Here is a 23,745-nt window from a genome sequence, read left to right on the forward strand (position 1 = left end):
TCTGTCGCTGCCCGTGCGATCGTGGAGGCTGAAGGCTGCCCCAGAAAAAACATCCGCTGTCAGGCTGTCGGGTTTAGGTCTGGCCTTGAGTTCTCACTGTACAGAACAGTGTTTTTTGTCTGTCTAAATTAGGCTTCTGTAGTCTTATAATAGGGCTCTGAGCTTATCAAGGCAAAGTAATCCTAGCTCTCCAACCTGCAAAATGGAGCCATTGTCATAGAAAAAACAGATTTTGTAAGAGCTGCCTGAAGGCAAGCCGTGGTTCTCGGTGTTGTGCTGATGCAGAGCGGCACCACTGGACCATATGATGGTGATAATGCTGGTGTAAGTGAATCTCCCAGCATGCATATGCCCTCCCACCGTTCCCACAAGCAGCAAAGCTGCAGCGTTGGTAGCAGTTGTTGGGAATGGTGGGAGACCATCGTGGTGTGGCTGTGGAAGGTGGCGGATGCGGTGCTGTCTGTCACCCTGGGTGAACCCTCCTTGCGTAACCGCTGTGGCTGTGCTCAGACGGTGGAGGGAGCGATGGAGGAGTGTGGAACCTGGCTGTAATCCATCTCCCAGGCAGAAAAGGTGTGTTGCTGGGAGATGGATAAGTCGGCCTCTCTGAGATTTGTTGATAAACTGAGTTCTGTTTTCTTAAGAAAAATGGCGAGTCACTTAATGAGAAGAGCATAATTCTCTTTTCAGTCTGGGCTGCTGAAATAATACGGATAGCTGGGTGCTTTGCTGCAGAAAATATAAAAAGCTATTCTCAGAATTCAGATGGAGAGGAGAAATATTCGGCTGTGCTACTCAACTGTCATCATGGTTTGATTTGGAAACGTAGGTACAATATGCAGTCAAAAGTCAGTCGACAAGCTGTTTCCCTTCCAGGTGTTGGAAGTTTTTCCCACAAAGATGACAGTTGGGAACGCATTACATGTAAGGATGATACAGTTCCATGTTCTTGGTTTGACAAGTTCACCTGAGGATCTAAATTTACTAGAGATAAAATGCTGAAAGTATTCACCGATGGAAAGAGTGTGTAGCTTGTTTGTGTTGTTATTCACTTCTGTATGACTGTATTATTTGCCGGAAGGACATAATAAAAATGAATGGCAATTCAGAATGTTGGAAAGCTTCACAATCTGACTGAGTTCTTCACTGAGATATGTATTCCTTAACGCTGCACCGAAGGCATGGATTTGCTGAGGTGGGGGATGGGGCACCAGAGCCTTCTCCCTCTGCCGTGCAGTGCCTGCAGCCCTGGGCTGACTGCGGCCGTTGCACTCCTGCTCTCTGCATTGCTTTGTTCTGGTTTAGCTCTGCTGGCTTTAAATGGAGCTGTTGATAAGGCGCAGGGTAAATGGGTAACGGAGATGAATTTGATCATCTAGATGCATGATTTTGGCTTGTTTTTTTCCTTTGGATAGTGTCATGTAGGCAAGAAGGAAGAGTTCTGGTGTGGAAGTGTTTTCTGAGGTGATGTTACGGCCTAGATATTTAAGGCTTCACTATATTTTTGGAAAGAAATACAAAAAAAGGAGAAAAAGGCAAAATGCAGCCACCAGTTTTATCACAGAAATCTGTGTGTTGGTGTCTTGTTTTCAGGATTTTCATAGTTCATTTTACAGAATTGTTTAGTTAGAGCGAGCTTTGTAGGAGGAAAACCAGGGCATCTACATGCAATTTCTGCACTCATTTCCTTCAGTAGGTTTGTCTACAGACATTCTGCAGGCTTGCCTCTTGTAGCCAGGCTGCTCGCTCTGAGCACATCAGCTCTCTTCTGGATTTGTAGCTTTCAGATGGGCTGGGAGCAGGAATGGTGTGTGTTGCAGCAGAAGGAAGCTGTCTGAAGGAGCGGACCCAGTTGCGTGTGGGAGCTGCGTGGAGGGTCAGATGGAGGTCTGCTTCCATAAAGTATGCGAGTCAGTTGCCAACACAAATATTACCTAGCAGCTTACATGCACTGAGAGAGCGCGGTTCAGTCCTGTAACAGGAGCAGAACGGAATAACCATCGGCGTGGTTCCCTGAGGATATCAGTCAAGAAGGGAAGTGTGTGATGCCAAGAAGCCTGGATGGAACAGCAGGTTCAGAGGACTCCTTACTTGAAGTACTTTTAATTATTGCTACTATTATAATGGAACGCAGACCAGAAGCTGATTTTCTATATAATTAAAGCAGCAGTCAGCAGAGGGATTTCTCTGCTGCCAGGTAACGGTCCAGGAGGAGTCTCTACTCAGGTGAAATTCCCAGTGATGCTGTCTGTACTGTGCCCATGCTTGCTGACAGCTCACTGACAAGAATTGGTTTGGAAGGAGGAAGAGAACTGACCTGACCAAAAGGCTGTCCCTTGCCTGTGCTGTGTTCTCTGTTGTCAGCATGAGGTTCCTGTTGGAAGGCAGCCACCTGCACCTTGGCTGAGAGCGCTGATGAGCTGGAGCACACAATGACAGCTGCCCACGGGTTCATGTGTTGGCCTGAGCTGCCACTTAAGCTGTCTAGCAAATGGCTGGCCTTACTATGAGGAAGTCTCCTAATTTTCTGTGCAACGTAGCAACAGGTTCCATCATATAGCAACCTTTCAGTTTTGAACTGGGAGCGCATATAAAAGAGTTAATGCGTCGGTCCTTTTCTGAGTCAAGGGGAAAAAAAACAACTATCTTGCAACTCGGATGCTTTTCAGGAACTTGGCCGCTGTGGATGCAAGAGGCATGTGCTTTTCCACACTGCTCTAGGTGATGGCTTAGTTCAAGGGGGCCCAGATTTGGCTCAGTCAATAGTTGTGTTGGCGTCCTGCCATCAAATGTGCATAAAATGGAGCTGGCTGCAGCTCCTTCCTCACTCTAATATGGAGGGGCAGCCCAGAGGGACCTGGGGCCCCCTATGCCTTGCTGTACGTTGTCTTGGTTATGAAAGTTAGATGGAGCTGGGCAATTCCTGCAGCATGCACTACTTTATCGTGACTTGATGGTTGCTTTTGAACCCTGGGTTGTATTGGATAGTGGGCTTTTCCAGATGTGTGAGGTTTGTGTCTCATTTGCAGACTCTTCATGTGCTCTTACAGCTTATGTGCATTGCCAGAAAATCAAGATAAAACACAACTGGCATTTTAGCTGCTCCAAGCACATTGTGTGTAAATAAACCACTAAATCGTTTAGCCTGTGAAATGTAAATACACACGGCTCAGCCCGCAGCAGCTGATGGTGTTTTTCTCCTTTTCCCTCCCACCCCTGCCAAGAGCAGGCTCTGCCTGATGTTCTTTTTTTCCTACTGCTCTTTCATACAGAGCAAATGACTGCTAAGCACCACGTAGGTGGCACGCAGGCACCACTGCAGAGTCACTCTTTGAATTAAGAAATAGGTGCATCCTCTTCTGCGTTCCTTCTGAACCATTTTGTGAGATCCCCAGACTCTGATAGCCCAGAAGCTCTGCCTCGGCCTGACTTGGAGCTTGAGCTCATCTTTGTTCACAAATGAGCGGAGTCAGTGCAAGGGCAGAGGCCCAGCTGGGAGGGCATTTTTAGCCTTTGCCCTTTCTTCATCCTATACACAAGAGGTTGTGAACTGTAGCAAAAGAGGAATCATGGGGGGCATGGAGAGCACAAGCGTGGAACAGATTGCCATTGGCAAGAGCATAAAGGAGAGAAGGAAAAGTTCTGTGTCATGAAGGCAATTGGAACAGGATGCCCACATCCCGTGGTGGTACTGTGTCTCCTGTGTAAAAGTGAGCCTGCCCAGAGAGGATTTAGGAAGGCTGCTGCTGGTGTGGGGCCTGGATGATCCCTGGATGCGGAAGACAAGCAGGGATGGATTCCTGTCTCTGTGGTGTGGTATTGGTGAATGGCTCTGTGTTGTTCTGGGAGAACAGCTGCCACAACCACAGTTCTGGATAGAAACAGGTATGTTGTAAGCAATAAAAAGAGGAACAACAAAACTTGATCTTATAGACTAAGCACTTATTTGAAACTAAAGTTATAAGGTTGGCGCCGCGTTCTCGATATCCAGATTTGTTTACTTCTGAGTGGAGCAGAATTCAGAGCATTGACCATGTCCCTGCTGGGCATCCTGAGACTCCTGCTGAGAGTGGGCAGAGGGTGAGGCTGGGCCGGGCCTGCTGGGTGTGCAGGCATTGGAGCTCCAGTTGGTAGTGCTTGCTGTCGGGTAATGTCAGGACTCAGCAGATTACATGGAAACGGTTTTCCCAAAACATGCACTGTGGCTCTGAAAGAAAACACAAGAGCTGAGGATGTCTGTCTGTAGAAGGAAAGAGAGGCAAACGGCAAACACAGATGTGTTGCTTGACAAAGGCAAGTGCTGTGACCTAAAATACTCTTATTTCTCCTGGCCAATGGCAGCATGATGCTGGTCCATCCATCATAGAACAGCAGCTTCTTTTCATTTGTTTTTCCTTAGAGGATGACATGGGAAAGAATGTTGGCGTACTGCAGAGGCAGGGATTTTTAATTTTTTTTTAATTTTTTCTTTTGATGGCTGTTTCTGTCCTGAACCATTTGCATTTGATGCAAGCAGTGAACCTCCAGATCAGCAAGATTTTAGGAGATGTTCATGTGACAGGTACTGCCTTGTGTTACAGCTGACACAGAAATATGAGTTCTGGTGCTCAGGCTAGAGACTGATCAGCATAGCTAACCCCAACCCCACCTTGTTCATCATTTCATTTTGGGTTGTTGTTATCAGGTAGGTGTGAGATAAACACGAGAAGTGCTTTAGCCAAAGAAGGGATCATTTTCCTCTCCCTCCTATTCCCCTTCCCATCATCAACCGTCCTGGGTTGTGTTAGGCTTGCATCTGCTGTCCTGTACTGAAGGTTGTGTGTGGGTTATTTAAGGGACAGAGCTGAAAGCTCAGTGATGAGAACAACTGGAGCTTGAAATAAAATATGAATTCTTGTTCTAATTTTAGCCAAGAAGCCTCACTGGGTCATATTGATTACTTCTCCAGATAGTAATAAATTTGTTTATTTGCATAGTGTGAACGTTTAACATTTAAACGTTATCTATGAGAAGTTGGAACTCCACAGAGAGAGTATTTACAAAGTGTGCAAAGTCACCTGCTACACGTGTGATGTGTTCTGCTTTTTGCAAGGGTTGTTTCTGAAATATCTGTTCCTGCCTGTGGTTAGGAAATCGTAAGGTTGCTTATGGGAGTGATGGCGTGAAGTACAAATGTCTAAAATTGTAAGTTCTGGTTTGAAGTAAGACAGGTTGGTTGTTGCATATGTGAGGTACCAGTGCTCCGTATTGCTTACATTCAGTAGTATGTACTTTCGTTGCTTTGTTAAAGGGCAGAACAAATGTGCAGCAAACATCTGTATAAGGAGATTGCTTGCCTCTTGCAGAACAAAATGAGAGTTTGATGTCTAATGTTGATCTCTAGTGAGAGGAATGTGTTTTTCAATGGACCATTTAAGTGAAGTAGATAAAGCACTGCTAATAGATATTCACAGCTTTTATCCTCTAATATTCATATGGTGAAGCTGTCCAGGCTGACTGGAAGGCAGAACCCGTGGTTCTGTTGCTGAGCAGGAGCTGTGGCTTGGCAAAGGAGAGGCTTGTTGTACAAAGGCTGTTGAGGCTGAGGGATCATGTCCAGCCAGCTCTGCTTATGTAGATCTAGCCCCTTCTGCATGCACAGAGGTGATATGCTCCCAGCTTCCATCTGTATGAAATGCCATGCAGCTGTGGGATCACTAATTTTTCTGTGGAATGAGGTTTTGTCTCCTTGTGTCAGTGGATAAGCTGTGACCACCCTCTTCTATCAGTCAGCTGAATTGCAGGCTAAGTAATCCTGGCTGAGTAGTACATCTGGCTAAGGAGATGTGCATGTAATACAATTATTTAACGTATCTATGCTTGGCTTTCATTGTTAGCATGATTTATTTAAGCCAGGGTATTCTCTCACCATTCACAAAGCATGCCTTGCTTTGCAAGCTTGAGCCTGAGTACCAGGCTGGTTGTGAGTGCATGCCTTTGACTTGAGTAGTCTTTTTCCCTTCCAACTGAGCCTGGAAAGCCTTAGCCAAAAGACAGCAAACCACAGAGAAGTGGAAATGTATGTGATGTAAGTGACACCTACATTTAAAAAAAATAAACCCTTGCTAGCATCATGAAGCTTTCATCCATTTCCCATACTGGCCTTCCTGCTGCCTTTCAGCTCCAACTGCTCTGCAAAGTCTTGGCATCCTCTGGGGTTCCTGCAAGCCCTTCTGTCCTGCATGCTGCAGTGCAGTGAAGATGAGCTCTTGGATAAAGATGGATGCGCTTCTAAGATTTTAAGTGGCATTAGGGGTAGTGCTGGGGATTATATGGTGCTTCATGTCATTCTCTGCCTCTTACTCCTAATCCTGGCTTTAAAATACCACTTTTTAGTTTAAACTCAGGCTTCTTGTTGCCTTAGTACAGTGTGTGGCTTGTTTGCAACATGCGTCTTTTTCTTTCCTGAACCTGTGTATAGAGGAATAAAATGAATGTTGTAGTGGGATATCTCCATGGCATACTAATTTTTGAAGGGGTCTGCAATGTCAAAATGTGCTTAAATGTGGTTTGTTTCCTAGATCCCTGCAGCAGAAATCTCTGACAAGAGGACAAGTTGTTCTCCCTGCTTTTCATCATTTCCCCCAGCAAACAGAAAAGGTGCTTTGGCTCTTTGCTTCATAAATAGGCCCAGATTCTCATACCGATTGTCACATCATGAAGCTGAATAACCTCCAAAATGTTTTATATTCAGCTGTCTGATCTGTTTTATTTGTTCGGTTTTTTTTGTTCCCCCCCCCCAATTCTTCTGACTTCCCACAAAAATCAGCATTGTGCTAAATAATGAGGAACTGTCTGGGCTTGGCACAGACATTGGAAGTACATCTTAACTGCCTACAATCTGAAAAGTCTTTTTTTTTTTTTTTTTTTTTTTTTTTTTTTTTTTTTTTTCTTTTTTTTTTTCTTTTTCCCCCCTTAATTCAATTGTTCTCATTTTTTGTTCTTCCCTGGCTTTTTATGGTTCCCCTGCAAGAACTTTCTTCTCTCTCCTGGTACCTTTTAAAGAAACGGGCAGTGAATTCTCTGACTTATCTTTTATTGATTGCATAAACAGCCTTATTTGCAGAGGGTCTGATGGACAATAATGTGAGAATTGCAATTGGTTTTACTTGCCTGCTCCTGGGCCAACAGTCAGTTGGCCGGTGTTGGCAACAGTTGTGGCAGATGAATAATGTAATTTAAAGCAGTGTAAGATGAAACAGACTGTACCGTTGAATTAAATGTTGGAAATAGTATGCTGACTGTATGAAATGTACTTTGCAATTTATGCAAATCCCTCAATTTTTAAAAATGTATCTGAAGTTACTCTAGAGTATCTGACCTACCCCAGTGGAGTGCTGCAGAACCAAGGGCCTTGCTGCAGGATTTAGCTCAAGCTTGCTGCGGAGCACACAGGACCAGGACCTGGGGTACTGTCTGTCCTCCTGAAACCCCTCAGTCACCTCCTGGCCACTTCTGACCTCTGTTTGTCAGCTCCCCCCATTCTCCTCAGCTTCCTGTGTTGGTGTTCTCAGTTCTTACTGTTGTCTGTTTCATGCTGTGTGACCATAAATGCTTAGAGATTTCACATACAGGCTGGTGCTTCATGTTCAGCTTTGCTGGACTTGTACCAACAGGTTTTGACCTCTTGTTGGTGTGTTTTGAACTCTTATGGTTGTCTGGCACCTGTATTGCAATTACCTGCAGGGATGTTTGCTACATTTTTCTGGAACTCTTCAGCGAACACTTTGTGCAGTGCACCTCTTGCTCTTGCACTAATGCTGTACTGCATGATCACGTAGGTGTTTAAAACCAAGTGAATGTGTGCTGCATTTTGTCTGACCTGGAGAATCTTGGCAGCACGTACCTGCTAACATCCCCAGAGTTGCTGGAAGCCACTGATGTCTTCTGCTTTCGGTGGGAATGAAATGCTCTGAGCTATCTCTTCAGCCTGTCTGCTTGTTGAGAAAGTTTATCGTTATAATTGATGGAAGGTACTTGTGGGTTCTTTCCACTGACTGTAAGGAGTTAGCTGTGCCATCTTCTGGCTTGAATTGGGACTTTAGGGTAATTAATTATGCCAACAAGGTCCAAACAGAGCCTCTGCACAAGCTGAAAACTGTTACTTAATAGAAGTGCTTACCAGATCTGGTGGAGACGTTGCTGGAAATAAAAGCTCTGCATTGGCCCAGTTAGGGTTGTGTTTAACTTGCACTAACACTCTTTGAGAGCACAGAAGAGCCAAAGACCTGGCAGCAGTTTTAAAATACGTTTTGCTGTTGCTTTTGAGATATGTGCAGCTTAACAGGGCTGTTAAAAAGGATAATCTTCTGTGTATGTATGTTTTAAGTCAGGCTATAAAAGCCAAGCTGCCTTTATAGATGTTCATTGTCCCTTATTTACTCAGCAGTACAGTCTGTATTATATCTTCGTTTTTTTGTTTAGGTGATTACTGTACAATATCACATTTTGCTCCCAGTAACAGTAAAAATTGGATTTGTAGGTATAACTGTGGGCAGTGTGAGCCAGGGAACTAAACAGTCATGGGAAAACAGAGAGGAAGCAGGAGATGGAGAGAGATACATATTTACCATTTGTGTGTGTGTGTGTGTGTGTGTGTGTATAGATATGTATTTACCATTTTGTCTGACATTTATAACAATAACAGCTAGCAAACTATAGTTTTCAATAGTCCCAGAAGAAAATGAAATGTAAACAGAAGTAGGACTGGTGCCTAGATACAGCAGGGGATAAGCACCTCTACAGAAAGGCAAATTTAGACAAGATTTCTCTGTTTATGTATGAAGTGTTTTATGTTGATATCCTTTTATTGGCAGTTTTGTGTTTGTGAGTACAGTCCTCAGTTACTTTATGATTCTTGTGCCATTTTTAAGTTTGCTTTGTTATCTATTGTGTTGTGCAGTAATTAGTCTCATGCTTTGGTTCTCAGCTGTTAGTTTTAATGATTCTTAAGAAGAGTAACCTGTGGGGGAATTGCATGCTTGTTGAAACTATCCCCTGGAACATGCATGTAAGCTGGATGAATTCACAGTAGCCCTCAATTACTGAGTAATATTCTGTTTTCTTCTTCATAGGACTGAGTTTGCCCTAAAAGAAATCATGTCATCAGGAGGAGCTGAAGATGATATTCCCCAAGCAGAGAGGAAAACAGTTACGGATTTTTGCTACTTGCTGGATAAATCTAAACAGCTATTCAATGGCTTAAGGTTGGTGCACGTTTATCAGAATTGCTTCAGAAAAGCGTTGGAATGTGTGTTTGAACATGTGAATGATGCTGAATATAAAATTAGCATTTTAAACTCAAAATCAGGAAGTTTGTTTAGGAGAGAGCAGTGTGCACTTCTGTATGGCTAGTTTTGGACCAGCTACATGAGAATGTCTGTAGGAGTAGAGGTTCATGCATCTCTCTTGAGGCAATAGGGAAAGAGATGTGAGAAATGTGAGTTAAATGTCTCAGACATGTCAGCAGTAAACTAGAAGATGTCAGTTCCATGAAATTGGTAGAATCAATGTTTGAAGCACTGTGATTGAAACGCCTGATTGTGGACCAGATGTTACTGTCCAGAATTAGCTGCACACAACTGCAAAAGGCAACACCACAGAAACCCCTGTCTCTGTGCTGGGATGAGAAGGACTGGCTTAGGAGGGAGGGAAAGTGGCAGGGGATATTTTTTTGGAGGAAATTTAGAAAGTGATAAACAGCAATGTCCAAATTTTAGTCTATATTGTCTGTGTCTGGTGAAACAGGTGTTTAATCTAGACTGTGGAGATAGGTATTATCTGCCATTACCTTTAAAGCATTTGAAAGGTAAGTCTATCTGTTTTGTCAGCACCACTAAGAAAGGGAATAAGAGAAAGGGGAGTTTAAGAAAAATAGTTCCAATTAGAAACAGTGATATAGATTTCCTGTTTATGTCAATGTATGCTGAGCTAAAGATTATGTTTTCAAGAGCTATTTTATTTCTGAGCTTTGCTGTAGAGTCTCTTAAGCAACATGCTTTTAGCTCGTAACTTGTTGGCAGTTCAACCTCTTAGTGATCTCTGAGTAATACTGTGTGTTTGGGCCCATATAGCTTTCTGTTATTCAAACACAGATGGTGAGCAAAGATGTCCCTCTTGTCCCACAGACAATTGATAATGTCTTTCATGTTCTTTAAAAGTTGATTACCAAATCCAAGACAGTTTGTGGTCCAAAATCTGGATGGTGAGTGGGCGGTAGAGGCAAGGAGTTACTGGTGATTGCATTCAGCACCCTGTGAAACAGGCTGGCTGTAGTGCAAGAGGACTGATATCTTGAGGCCAGGATTTCCAGTGCCTTACATTGGCTTTCTGATGCAGCTGGCTTGAAATTTTGGCCAGATTCACTGAAGAGTACAAATTAATACTGTTGTTGTCTGGGTCTGTGCTGTTCACAGAGATGGCAGAATACCTTCAGTCATTCTGGCTTTCATTTTTGGAGGATAGTAGTGCTTCTGATTTTTCTGATGAGAGATAGTTTCCATGTGCATCCATGGTATTTTGGCAAAATGAAGCCTTATCCAACTAGATGAAAAGAAGATGGAAAATACCTGGGTGGAATTTGGGCAATAAAAATGCAGAGATGGGCCTCAGCAACCAGCTCTGCTGAGTGAAAAGAAGATTGTGCCTCTGTCCTTGCTGTAACTTGATGCAATTAATGTAGTTATTTCTAACACTGAACTTAATCACAATTTTACCTACAAGGTCATAGATTCTTGTGTTCATAGTGATGGGGTAAAGTGGCATTACAATTTTCAAGCATCTCCTCTGTTGGTGCCTGTTCTCTTCTGGTTAGTTCTACCTGGAGGGGATTTGGCAAGATCCTGACTCTTGGCCCAGCTGCTTGCTTTTCCCTCTAGCATAATAAATAGATTGATAGCTGCATGCCTCCTTCAGTTTGGAAGATTATTATGGCCTTTACTGATGTATTTTATTACGTTCTCTTGTCTCTAATGTCATAGAACCATAATATAGAATATGTTGCATGGGGGGGGGAAAAAATAAGGTGATGGGGGAGGAAGAAGAGAGCAGTGACTTCCTGAAATCTCCTCTGGGCACTTCAGCTACAGGGAACTGAGCCTATAGCTGTGTTGGCAGCTGCTTAGCTATTGCTGCTGCCAAAAATGCAAGAGCTCAGCCTGCCACGTCTTTGTTTCAGTAGCATTTCCTTCCTCTCTTCCCACTACAGATGCCAAATACAGCATTTGAGGAAAACATATGATGATCTGCCAAGGGTACTGCTCTGAAGTATACTTGATGCTCACACTGCCATCCTTTTGTGGTTGTACCTACCAGAGTCACGTAGAATAGAGTTGATAGAGTCCTTCTAGTATCTATACTTGTTTTTGAGCACCCTGAGCTCTAAGTTCTGAGCAACTGTCAATGAAGTATGTGCTAGTTTCTCTTTTCCCTCCTCTTCCCACTCCCACTTGCTTTTCTCTTGGAAAAATACTGAGGAGAGGAAGCATGTTAGGAAGCAGCTTCTTATGGCATACTGTCACCAGTTATGATTCTCTTTTCAATACTGAGAAATGCTTAAAATTCTTCAGTATCATACAGAAGCTTGAAAATTAAATAAAGAGGATGTTCCACATATATTGTACTTATCTGTATTGTAGGATCTTGCTACTCACAGTGCAGGCTGCGAGGACTGTGACTGCTCTCCTTTCGTGGAAAGAACTAGTAATGTTTAACTGCTCATTTCTTAGACTTCTAGTAAGTTGCAAATTGAACCTTAGTTTTATGGGATGCTGATGACTTAGAAACAACAGGGCCCTGTTAGCTTCAGGTACTGCAGCAGGCTGTAGCTCTCTCTTGTGCTGGGAGGGACCTGGCTTTGCACAGCAATGGCAGGTGAGGCAGGTTACTGTGTTCCTGGTGTGCTTAATGTCTTTGTGGGTCAGTAGGGGCAAGAGGGAAGCTATGCTGAAACCCCATTATCCCAGTACTGCTTAGGCTCCTTCTCCAGGATCCTACAATTACTATATAACATTGAACATAAAAGGAAACTTTTTCTGTCTTTATTACTCCATTAACTCTCTCTAGATCTGGAAGTGGCACAATGCCTTGCTGTAATGTAGGTCTTTAGCTCTCAAGTTAGGTGTGTAATTACTTCTGGGTGGTATATTCCCTGTCTGCTTCAGTGGGAGAAGCTCTATTAATAATCTGCTCTGCAATCAACCGAGTCTTTGAAATTCCCTTGGATTACTGTTCTCACCCAGTAATGCAGATTCTCTGGTCTGATTAAAGAAACTGTGCATTAAATGTCCTCTCTCACTTATGCTGGCTGCTTTCTCGTGACAAGGTTTCGTGGTACGTGGGAGCAACATGCATGATGAGGACGCAAAACAGCAAACAGGAACAAAAATGGGTGGTGGCAATGGCAGGGCCTGTCTGCAAAGATCTGTGAGGGAGCTATGGTAATGTATTGTCATAAATGAAGTTTTATTACAGCCGTGTCAGAATACTATCAAAAGAACAAGTGCGACTGTCTGTTTCCATGGAGATCTTCCCTGTTCCCTGGGGAGCGCAGGGATCGCATGGCACTGTGCAGCTATGCCAACTGCAATTAGGCGAGTGTGCAGCTTGAGGAATATACATGTGGACACCCAGCAGTGACCGTGGACAACAATGGCCAAACACGTGTGTGCTGTGCTGCATAACAGAGGCTTTTTAGAATGCCACTATTTTCTCTTATTCCAACCCAATGCAGTGCAGTGAGTTGAATGAGGTTTCATAAGAATGCTTAGGCTTGTGCAGGGGGAGGGGCAGAACTGAGAGATGACTGTCATGCAGTGGAAGATGCCAGGTGAGATACAAAGTGCATTTTAGCTTACTGATGAGGGATATATGCATAAGTATCATCCACAAACAGCTGTTTATTTCATAGTTTGTGCACACACCTTCTTCTCAGTATTTGAGGGAGGAAGGGTGGCGAGTATGGTTGGCTGATGGGCAAAGCCACATTGATTTCCCTTTCTACCTGGGGTGCTGTTAAAGCAATTCCAGTTAGCAGAAACACACCAGCACATTTCTCTGGAAATAGTGGTGTAGTGATTTGCCTGTTTTATTCTTCTAGATGACATGGCATGATTTCCAAAATGTAGTGTTTTGCTGCAGCCTGAATAGCCCAAGCCTGGAGGTGCAGGTCTGCTGAAGAGTGAGGTCCTGGTGGGTGGTGTGCTAACCAGCACAATAATTTGAGATGCATTCCCCAAATGAGTTATTCTTGAATTAAATGACATACTTTGCCATGTTGAAAATGCTATTCTAGTTCCATGTCGGGTTGTGTGCCTCCTTTGAATTGACTTCAGTATAGATGATGTAAGCATCATGAATTCAGCGAGACTGACAGTCTTTGATCTGAGGCTGTGTTTGTTCTGAGGCTTAAGCAACTTTCAGATGAAGGCCCACTGCTAGGATTGAGAGTATGTACCAACAAAGCTAAAATCAGTAGGACTACATCACAGTTGTAGGGTGAAGGCGGAGGAAAATTAAATGACTTTATGAAAGGGGAATGGAAGTGGTTTGACTAACTTGGCACTGGAAATCTCAGGTTCCACCCTGTCACTAGCTCTTGGTTAAGGGGTGACAAATATTACTCTGATGGTGTAACCTGATCCAGTTAATGTTGGCTGTGAGCATCTACATTGCTTGCTTGACCTGATGATGCTTGAACAGCTGATTTACACGTTTTTATAGGGCTGTTTCTGAAAGAGTGAGCAGCGATTTTTGTTTAAAAAACTATGGTTTCCTGAGTGAGTAGAAAGAAATATCATCAAGCTAAGTTAATCCAAATGAACTGATTACCACTAGGTTATTGTGCTCGCTTGCTCCCAGGTATGCATTTTTCATTGTGCTTTTTTTTTTTAATGTTCATGTTTTATGAGTCCAGTTTAGCATTCTGTACATAAAAACAATAAGATTACTTCTCTTGTTGCAGGGATTTACCTCAGTATGGGCAGAAGCAGTGGCAATCCTATTTTGGGCGAACATTTGACGTTTACACCAAACTCTGGAAGTTTCAACAGCAGCATCGGTAAGGGAACATTGTAGACAGCCCTATCCTATGAATTTAAAGGCAACTTTAATCTCTGGCATTACGGTACGCCTAGGGGCCCCTATTAAGATTGAAATTTCATTGTGTTATTCAAGCATGAAGGGAGGGAATAGTCACTTCCTGTAGTGCTCCCAGTCTAATGAATTAAAATGTTACAGAGTTTTCAGTGCAACTTCTGTTTTTTGTAGAACAGAACCTTCTGCTCTACTTGAATGAATGTTGCTTTATTGTACTGCCAAGGAAAAACTGGGGTGATGGCTTCTGCAGTGCAGAACCTATCTGGAATGGTGTGAAGTGTCTTGTTGCAGTGTGGGCTCTGATCTTTCACACCTTATGCTGGCTGTGTAGTTGAGTGTTCTCCTGGGATGTGGTGACCTATTTGTTTTGTGTATTTTGTGCAACATACTTATGTCTAGCTCTCGCAAGTTTTTGCAGCGTAAATGGTCATGTTCCTGGTGTGCAATGCTATTGGCTCTGTGAGGAACTGCTATTGGGAATGCCACACCAGTAACAAAAGCTGAATTTGGCCCTACAGTGGCTCTTTGTCTTGTCTGGTGTGATGATCTGAGAAATTCTGGAATGCCTTTTAATCTTTCTTTTCTCTCTTGCGAAATAGACAAGTATTGGACAATCGGTATGGGTTGAAGCGGTGGCAAATTGGGGAAATTGCTTCCAAGATTGGGCAGCTCTATTACCATTATTAGTAAGTAAGCACAGAAAAGGATTCAGTAGGGAAATGCAGTGTCAGTGGCAGTTTCATGCTCATTATCTGCATACTCAGTCAGGGGCATGCTGAGGTAGAAATGGATATCAGTTGAGTCACGAGCTCTGAATGAGAAGGCACTTGGGGCTGCATGGGGGTGCTGCAGAGAAAGGCACCTTGAGTTCCTAGAGTCACATCAATATTGCCTACAGACTTACCTCCCACCTCTGAAGCGTCTCTAAGTCTTCCACATGTGCTGCATGTGGCTCTTGTGCAAAACTGTGATGTTCAAGTTTGGGAGCTTAATGTTCCTTTAAACTCTTGAATTAACCTGTCACCTGTTTGTATGGACACAAGATGGGCAGATTTTATTGTTATCAGAGATTGAATCCAAGCTCTGAAATCTGTCTTCCCAGCATACAAAAAGAATGAGAGTCTGACTTACATAAAAAGTTACATGAGGAGAGTTTTGCCATTGATGCACAGAATGGTTAAGGGGGAAGGAAGGGAGGGTTTGGCATGGGTTTGCAACTGAAGCAGTGAGCTAATCTGATTTTTCCTCTACAGCTTGCGCACTTCTGAAACCAGCTATCTCAATGAAGCTTTCTCCTTCTATTCCGCAATCAGGCAGAGGTCATACTACTCCCAGGTTAACAAGGAAGACAGGTATATCTGAATGGATACCCTTCTTTTCTTCTTTCCCAAGACCAGTATAGTTTGTGTGAGTAGCAAGTAATTATAAAACATAGGATCATAACTGAGATGAAGTCATTGTTGGAGGAAGTTTCTTTTAACCCTATTCCCTTGATTAAATACCTTAGTATAAATAAGAGCTTTACAGGAAGACTGGAGGAATGTTCTCATGTGGCCCTAGCTAGGAAGTTATTAGCCCCAGATTTCTGACATCTTGAGTCAGTGTTGGTGCTGGGACCTTGTATGCTGCATTGTATGCTTTGCCTTCTGTGTTGTATTCTAATCTCAAATTTCACTCTGGTATTTCTGTTGTTGTGTTTAGGCCTGAATTAGTGGTTAAGAAGCTGCGTTACTATGCAAGGTTTATAGTGGTTTGTCTCTTGCTCAACAAAATGGATGTTGTAAAGGATCTTGTAAAGGTATGTTAAAATGAGGATAAAGGTGCTAAGAGTAGGAGATTGCTGGTTCTTCTGGGTTTTTCTCCTAATTAAGAACTCAGTAATTTAGTCTATTTAACCTGAAATATCGCTCATTAGCTCTATGATATTTGCTGCTGCTGCTCTGTAGCCTTTCTTTTCTTTCATTTTTTTTTTTTTCTTTGATTGTACATTTGAGTACCACAGAAAGAAATGGTAATATGGATAGAGCTGTGGAAAGATATCAGTATGACATGAGCATTTGGTTTAAGAAAAAAATATACAAACTGATGTAGTTAGTTGAGAATAAGCTGTAAGATGCATGTTATTGATCTGAAAGTGTTAGAATCGTTCAGTAACTCTGAACACCTCTTCGTTCCATTTAAGACATTGAAGAAATCTCCCCCAGGAAGTCTTCATGACACTTCATTGCTTTGAAAGCCCATGTCTCCAAGTTTGATGTTGAGCTTATTTCTCTACCCTTCCAAACTGTCATCACTCTGTCCCGTGTCTAGGATGCATCCTGAATATATTTTGCACCTACCAAAGACCCATCAGAATGAAGCCTTGCTAAAGGATATAAACATTACCATGAAATTAGAGAGGCTGGATCTGTAAATGCCATTGCCATGGAAGTAAAGTATTGAATAATTGTAAACTCAAGTCTCTATACTGACCGGTGCTGTTCTTTATGATATATCTGACATCCAGCACAGTATCTTCTATGAATCAGACATTTAATGACACTTGATGTTTGAATAATTTGATAGTATTATTTGAATGCCAAGTAAAATATTCCAATAGTTACAGCTGAGATTGAGAGCTACCCTTTAACTGCACTGAAGGAACAGTGTGCTGCTCCTGACAGAGTATGCTTCCCAAGCCCCTCTAGCAACCTTGGTGCAAGCAGCTTCTGGTGTTTACTATTTTGTGTAGATTGCATTACTGTCTTTTTGTCCAAGCTCACTTAAATTAGCAGCAACAACTAAAAAAAAAGCCACACGGTTCCCTTCCTTAATTTATTTTAAAGTTGTCTGTGAGATTAAATTTGAACTGTTGTTATCCATAGGTTAAGGGAAAAACAAGCAGCATGGCTGTATGTGAATGCAATTGTTACACTTCAGATATTGCAGACACTGGGACCTGATGGAAGGATAATTTGCATTGCTGAAACCCAGTGCAACGTTGGCATTTTGTCTCCTGAGGGAGCATGTGGCTGGCCTGTTAGTCAGAAGTGTGCTGCATATTTTGTTGAGTAAAGTGACTTTTATTCCATTAAAGGCCAGCTCAGCTAACCACATTGTTAAGTTAGTGACTGTTTCGCTTTCAGTTCAGGAAGTAACTGAGTATTTGAACTTTTTATATTAGGAGCTTTCGGATGAGATTGAAGACTACACTCATCGTTTTAATACTGAAGATCAAGTGGAGTGGAACCTGGTTCTTCAGGAAGTGGCAGCTTTTATTGAGGTGAGAATACCATTTCTTTCTGTCAGTTTAAGGTAAATTTTTCTGACTTTTTCACCAAAGTGCTCCTGTGTCACCATCTCTGTGCTAAGCAGGTGTACCATGTGGAAGGACTGTTGTTGCCCAGCTAAATCACTGAAATGTGTTTATAGTAGTGCAGCAGTGATAGCTCTTCAAGTGCAGAAAGAGTCAGACCTGGTCATACAACATGGTGAAAACAGAATTGTGAAGCTGAGACCCACTTGGTCACCTTATTATTTCTGCTGCTGTGGAAGCCATTCCTAATTCCTCATGGCTTTTTTTTTTTTTTTTTTAATGTTTCAAGGTGTACTTTGATCATTGGAGTGCCTTTCCATTGTGATTTTCTTATAAACATAGCAAATTAATTTTAGAATTTGCCTTTATTTTGAAAAGTTTGTAAGTGAGAAGACACTGTCTTCTCTATCGACACTAAATGCAAACCTGTGTGTTCTGTTGAATTCCTGATTTATTCTGGTTACCTTTTTAGGCAGACCCTGTAATGGTTTTAAATGACGACAACACCATTGTAATCACCTCCAACAGGCTTTCTGAAACTGGTGCTCCATTGCTGGAGCAGGGAATGATAGTGGGACAGCTTGCTCTTGCAGATGCACTGATTATTGGGAACTGCAATAACCAGGTAAAAGTAATCATGAAGTCTTAAACTTGTATTGTTACAGCTCAAATTCTCTCCCTCTCAGTGATATCTCTTACTCATGCAGCAGAATATTTAGATTATTGCAGTAGGGGCTAGATACAACTGATTTTTCATATAAGAGATTGTTCTTAGCAGTGTTCATGCTTGAAGGGTTTCAGTGAAACATTTTGTTCCAGCTTCAGTTGCAACAGGAAGGGATTTTCACAAGATTTTCAAGGTCTTGTTTTTTTTAAATGATGATGGTAGTGAAACTGTGCAGGCTTCATGATTTATCTCTGAACTCTTTTTCTAGTAAATAGCAGAGCTATATCTAAACTACAGTTTTGTGTCTTCCAAATAGTGTCTAAAAATGGAGTACATAGGGAATTCCATCACGTGATTTGTAAACAACTCAGGAAAGTCTAATTTGTGAATGCTGGCCTGGTGGAGCTGTAGTAAATAGACTTTGTCCTGTATGAACTGCTGAAAGTAATTTACAGGACTTTTGAGATTCAGAGACAATACTGACAGAAAGTGGTGTGTAGGATGCAGTTGAGATTCTTGGATAATTCCAAAGAAAAATTTTTCCTGTTTTATGTTTAATTTGTATCTGTTTAATTTGTATCTGACAGAGTAAACCATTTTACTCTTCTCGCAGGTGAAGTTCAGTGAATTGACAATTGATATGTTCCGAATGCTACAAGCACTTGAAAGGGAACCAATGAATTTAGCTTCGCAGATGAACAAACCTGGAATGCAGGTGAGTTTTGTTTCAGTGACAAACTTGGCAACTGATCTTAAGGACTTGGGAGAGGGGGAGGGGAAGAAGAAAAGAGAACTGTGTTAATCTTTCTGTACTGTCACTGTGCAGAGCCAGTTAGGAAGGCTGATGTAGCTCTTAACTGAAGTTGAAGAAGTGTAGCTCAAATCTGTGGAGTTTGACCCAAGTAATGTTTCCTTTGTTTTTGTTTTCTTGGGGGAAAAATTTTGATAGCGGGTAAATTATTAGAAATTAACAGTTGGGCATCATTTCACAAATGGTTTACAGTCGTGTAGCCTGGGTGCTTCTGAGTGTCCATCCTTGTCCATGTATGTTCACCCATTGCTTTGCTTTCAGTCTAGCAGTCGTGTAGCCACATAAGTTCATCATCTTGCTAATTCATATGAAAGTTAAACAAGTCAAACAAAAAACCAACAAACCTTTATCTGTAGGTCAAAAGAAATGGTTAGATTTTAATTTATTTAATTGAGACGGGGAATGTTTTTTTCCACTGTTATTGTGGATTGTGAGAGTAATGAAGCTGCTTTGTAAATACAAAGCTGTCTTTATAAATTTTTATTTGTTTTTCAATAGGAGTCAACAGAGAAACCAGCCAGGCGGGAAAATCCTCATAAATACCTACTTTATAAACCAACTTTCAGCCAGCTGTACACATTTTTAGCAGCATCGTTTAAGGTTTGTAAAATTGGTTAATTTTAGTTGCCCACATGCTCAGCCTTTTGCAGAATTTAAAAGCATCTGCTTTGTCATGTGGACCGTCCTTAGACGGGATGAAATTCTAAGGCCAGCCTAAAGGTCTGCACGGAAATAAATAAACACAACAGTGTTGATACATCATCAGTTTACATTTATGTCTATATGCTCACCTGTTTAAAGGGGTGTACATAGCGGGGAGTGGTATATACACCTAAGAAGAATAGAATGAATGAAAGCTGGAAGTAGGAGTGGCACACTCTTTAATGGTAACGTTTTTATTCATATAGAGTATTATGCATTTCTTCCCTTGCCACTCTTCTCTCTATTTGAATTTCAGGAGCTGCCTGCAAACAGTGTGCTGCTGATTTACTTGTCTGCCACGGGCGTGTTCCCATCAGGTCGTTCGGATAGTGAAGGTACAATAAAGGAATGCTCCCTGTCATGAACAGGGCTTGAATTCTCTTTGTGTTCCAGGACATGTGATCAAGAAAGATGTCACAAAGCTCCTTTTAAAAGACAAGTTGATTTTATTCTACTGTTTACTCAGAGAAGTCTTTTCTTTCTACAAGCAGTAGATAATTCTGTGTTTTAATTAGTGTGCATTAACCTGGGACCTTTTTAAAGGACATAGCCATTTTTTTATGCGTCTGAAGTATTAAAAGCTTTACCAATTTTGAAGACTACATGGCTCAATTGATGCATCCGTGCAAACTTTATAAAATAGCTAACTGGCACTTTGTGATTCTTTCAAATCTTAGTACTATGAGAATGTACAGTCAGGAGATGGGTGCTAAAAGGGCTGAAGTGTCTGCACGGACTGTTCTATTTGTGTACTTGTTAATGTGACAATTCAAGCCTTTCTCATGATTTTTTTACTATTCCCCTCACTTCATCCTCCTGTTCTTTGAAATTTAGCAGAATATTTGGATGCAGCTGCGATGTAAAAGCTGAAAACTGGATGGCTGAAGCAAACACAGTCAAAAGATCCACTGATGATTTTTCTAATTTAAGGAAAAAAAAAAGTTTTTAACATCCTTAATACTGCACACACCTCATCTGATTGAGACTTGCATTCCTTTATAAGATGCATGCCTTGTCCATTCCCATGCATGATCTGTAGAGCTCTGAAAATGTTAAAGGTTAAAAAAAAAAACAACAAAACAAACAAAAAAATCCCTGTCAGATTTTGATTGTGGCAGTGATTTTTTATTTTTTTTTTTAATACTTTTAACATTTTACTTTTTGCTATGACTTGTTGGTGGGTTGTAGCTGAACTGTTCTATTCAGCTTGTGTTATGTTCACTTCACTGCATGTATTATTTCAGCTTAGCACCTTACCATTGAGCCACTGGGGCTCTGTTTTCTGAAGAGCTGCATAGTCAGATTCCAATTCTTAAGAAATGAATCTCATTACAACTGCATTCTTTTAATAAGGTGATGCAGTCTGCATGGACTCAAAAGTTCTACCTTATTAAAAGATGGAGCAGCTGCAGGTTGCACTGTCAGTCACCTGTAAGCGATTTGTGTTTGACAGGTCACATTTCTGACAGTGCTAAATTGTTCTGTTCCTAATTTTTGTCCCCAAAGCTTCCTTTGAAATGGAAAAGTGTCCTGTGTAGCCAGTCCTGAAAAGTTTGCAGTTGGTGATCAAATAAGTGTTGACCAACTCTGCAAATGTTTAACAGTATCAGGAGACCCTGAAACTGCCTTCAACTAAATTTTGTGATGCTTCATACTCATATGAATAGCAGAAATATTTCTTGGTATCCCAAGCACATTGATTATTTATTTATTTATTTGTAGGAATTGATATTTTTCAGCCTTTTTTCTCAGTTGTGCTCTTAAACAAAGAGGCAGATAGCTCAGTTGTACAAACTTAGCAGAACCTTTAGGTTAATTAGGAGCACATGTCCAGGCTATGTGCATTAAAAACTATGAATTCTGTATTTGAAGTATTAAAAATAAATCTTTGCTGCAGATTGGAAACCTGTTTAAAATGTTTTGTCCTTTCTAAGAGTACTGAAAGCATATTTTTTCTCTGAACTTTTTCTTCTCCATTTTGCAGTGCCCTTATGGCAGATATTATATCAATTCTGAGAGGCTAAAAGGGTTTTGATTGATTCAGCATTAGTTTTTAGTGAGATTCTGGTTATAGAATGTGCTAGTTTATATAGGCATTTATCAAAGGTATTGGATTTTTTGTTTTGTTACATTTGTGGATAAATAGTGAATGAATAAATTAAAAAAACGTTATGTTGCATTTTTCTTCTATTTTGATAGATGACTAAACTACTACATGTGAGTTACATTGAGTATGTAGCCAGGAAAGTCTCTACATTCCTTCATTTTCTCCTTAGAATGATAGTACTTCAGGTTCACTTTGTTTCCTGGGATTTTTGGTTGCTTCCTCCTTTTCCTATATTCAGTAAGTTTATAACAGAGCTTAGTTACCGCTGTTAATTTCAAATCTCTTTTTGCCATCTGTAGGTCCGTATGATTTTGGTGGTGTTCTGACAAACAGTAACCGAGATGTTATAAATGGAGATGCTATCCACAAGCGAAACCAATCTTACAAGGAGATGCACTGGTAAGTTTCATGAGTGTGACAACTGCAAACTCAGAAGAAATTGTCTTTAATAAAAAAAAAATGCATTGGAGCCTCTTGAATTCAAACCATTCCTTGCAGGACATCATAAATATAGATTGGCTTGAACTTCAGCAATTGTAAATGGCTGTGCGTTTCTAAATGATGATTTAAACATAGGAAGTATTACTGTGACTTAAGGTAAATTCTTTATTACTGGAAAGTTTCAAGTTAATGGATGATTAGTTTTCAATAAGACAAACATCTCTGTGTCTCTTGTTAGGAAAGAACTAACAGCAAGTCCAGTAATCCATAGGACGGAGAATATCCGATTAGTTTTGTAGTTACTTTCTCAGGGTGAATCTGAAGACTGAGACAAGAGAGATCTGCTGACTTTTCATGTGGACATGAGCTACATGTCTGAGAAACCTGTGCCCAGTCACTGCTTCGTAGCAATTCTAGTGCTCTGTGAAGCATCTTTCTCTTTTCAGCCTTCACCCTGGGGATCTCTACCCTTTCACAAGAAAGCCACTTTTTATCATTGTGGATTCTTCGAACAGTGTGGCCTACAAGGTAAGGTTTTTTAAGACAGCTGTTTACATGATAGGATACAGTGTCAACCCCTAGTTAGCTTACACTTTTAACAGGATATTTTTTTAAACACTTTGTATTCAGTCTTTCTTTTCTTTTGAGGTTGTGCATGCTAGTCAGGATCTGATCCTATGAATAGGAACACGAAGGAGAAGCACATGAACAGCCGCTCATTGGAAAGTATTAAATCCTCCCGGAGGGAATAAAAGTTCAAGATTTCCAAGATCTCTGGTGGGAGGTTTATTTTTGTTATATACCAAAGACAAATCTTGGTGTGTGTGTGCATGGGGGAGGGCACTAACTAATCTGCTTTTATTTTTCCAGTCATCCAGCACTCTGTTGCCTTTAACCACCAGAAACAAATCAAAGCATTGAGACCGATCTATTAAAACATGGGGTGTCTGTGTCTGTAAAGTATCTCAACCAAGGAAATAACAAGACTCAAATTAGCATCCAGTGTTACTATAGAGTGATGTATACTTGGGCAATGAGTCTCCTTCTAGGGTGCTATCAACTTAAAATAGAATTACTCCATAACAAATCATATTTGGGAATCTGCAGTTTGGGTAATAAAAAAGCAGGCATTTGCAATCTGAGTTGACTGTTGCATCTGGAGAGCATTATGACGCTTATTTCACTCATGAATTAGATATTATAAATGTGCTGTATCTGGGGAAAGTGCCACTTCCTTATGTCTTGCTTTTTATAGCTCCATTATTTGCAGTGAAAAAAGTGAACATTCAGAGCTGCGTTTCTGAGGAGGAGTAGAGACGTCTAGTGGCCAGATGAACTTGTTCTTTGTTCGGTATCCACAGTTGGCATCATTTGTTTTAAAAGCTTGTGTTGGCTAATGAGTTGCTAAATTAGTGATTAGGTGTTTCAGAGTTGTTCTGTATTGAGCCACGTAATTCTTACCTAACAGTCTTAAAAATGATCTGGCCTCTCTGTAGAGTGTTGTTTGTAGTATTGTAGTGCGTTTCAGAGTGCTTTTTAACCACTACTGTGTTTAACTTCACCACACTAGCTTGCAGCACAAATCTGCT

General features: G+C 41.3%; 1 protein-coding gene across 3 annotated transcripts in view; it reads left to right on the top strand.

Annotated features, from left to right (window-relative positions):
* SCAI (suppressor of cancer cell invasion) overlaps positions 1 to 23,745 on the top strand; it is a 31,758-nt gene that overhangs the window by 660 nt on the left and 7,353 nt on the right. For 2 of the 3 annotated variants that reach the window (XM_072352433.1, XM_072352434.1), the window contains exons 1-13: positions 7,339 to 7,448; positions 9,114 to 9,245; positions 14,000 to 14,095; positions 14,733 to 14,819; positions 15,387 to 15,485; positions 15,835 to 15,931; positions 17,297 to 17,395; positions 17,901 to 18,053; positions 18,709 to 18,810; positions 19,405 to 19,506; positions 19,865 to 19,943; positions 22,015 to 22,114; positions 22,603 to 22,684. In XM_072352433.1, the coding sequence (XP_072208534.1) occupies positions 9,139 to 9,245; positions 14,000 to 14,095; positions 14,733 to 14,819; positions 15,387 to 15,485; positions 15,835 to 15,931; positions 17,297 to 17,395; positions 17,901 to 18,053; positions 18,709 to 18,810; positions 19,405 to 19,506; positions 19,865 to 19,943; positions 22,015 to 22,114; positions 22,603 to 22,684 (1,203 nt within the window). In that variant the 5' untranslated portion in view covers positions 7,339 to 7,448; positions 9,114 to 9,138. Of the gene's footprint in view, positions 1 to 7,338; positions 7,449 to 9,113; positions 9,246 to 13,999; positions 14,096 to 14,732; positions 14,820 to 15,386; positions 15,486 to 15,834; positions 15,932 to 17,296; positions 17,396 to 17,900; positions 18,054 to 18,708; positions 18,811 to 19,404; positions 19,507 to 19,864; positions 19,944 to 22,014; positions 22,115 to 22,602; positions 22,685 to 23,745 lie in introns of those variants that run through there. The other variant, XM_072352435.1, reaches the window with a different exon arrangement.

The sequence above is a fragment of the Excalfactoria chinensis genome, chromosome 18, assembly GCF_039878825.1.
Source record: "Excalfactoria chinensis isolate bCotChi1 chromosome 18, bCotChi1.hap2, whole genome shotgun sequence".
NCBI lineage: Eukaryota > Metazoa > Chordata > Aves > Galliformes > Phasianidae > Excalfactoria > Excalfactoria chinensis.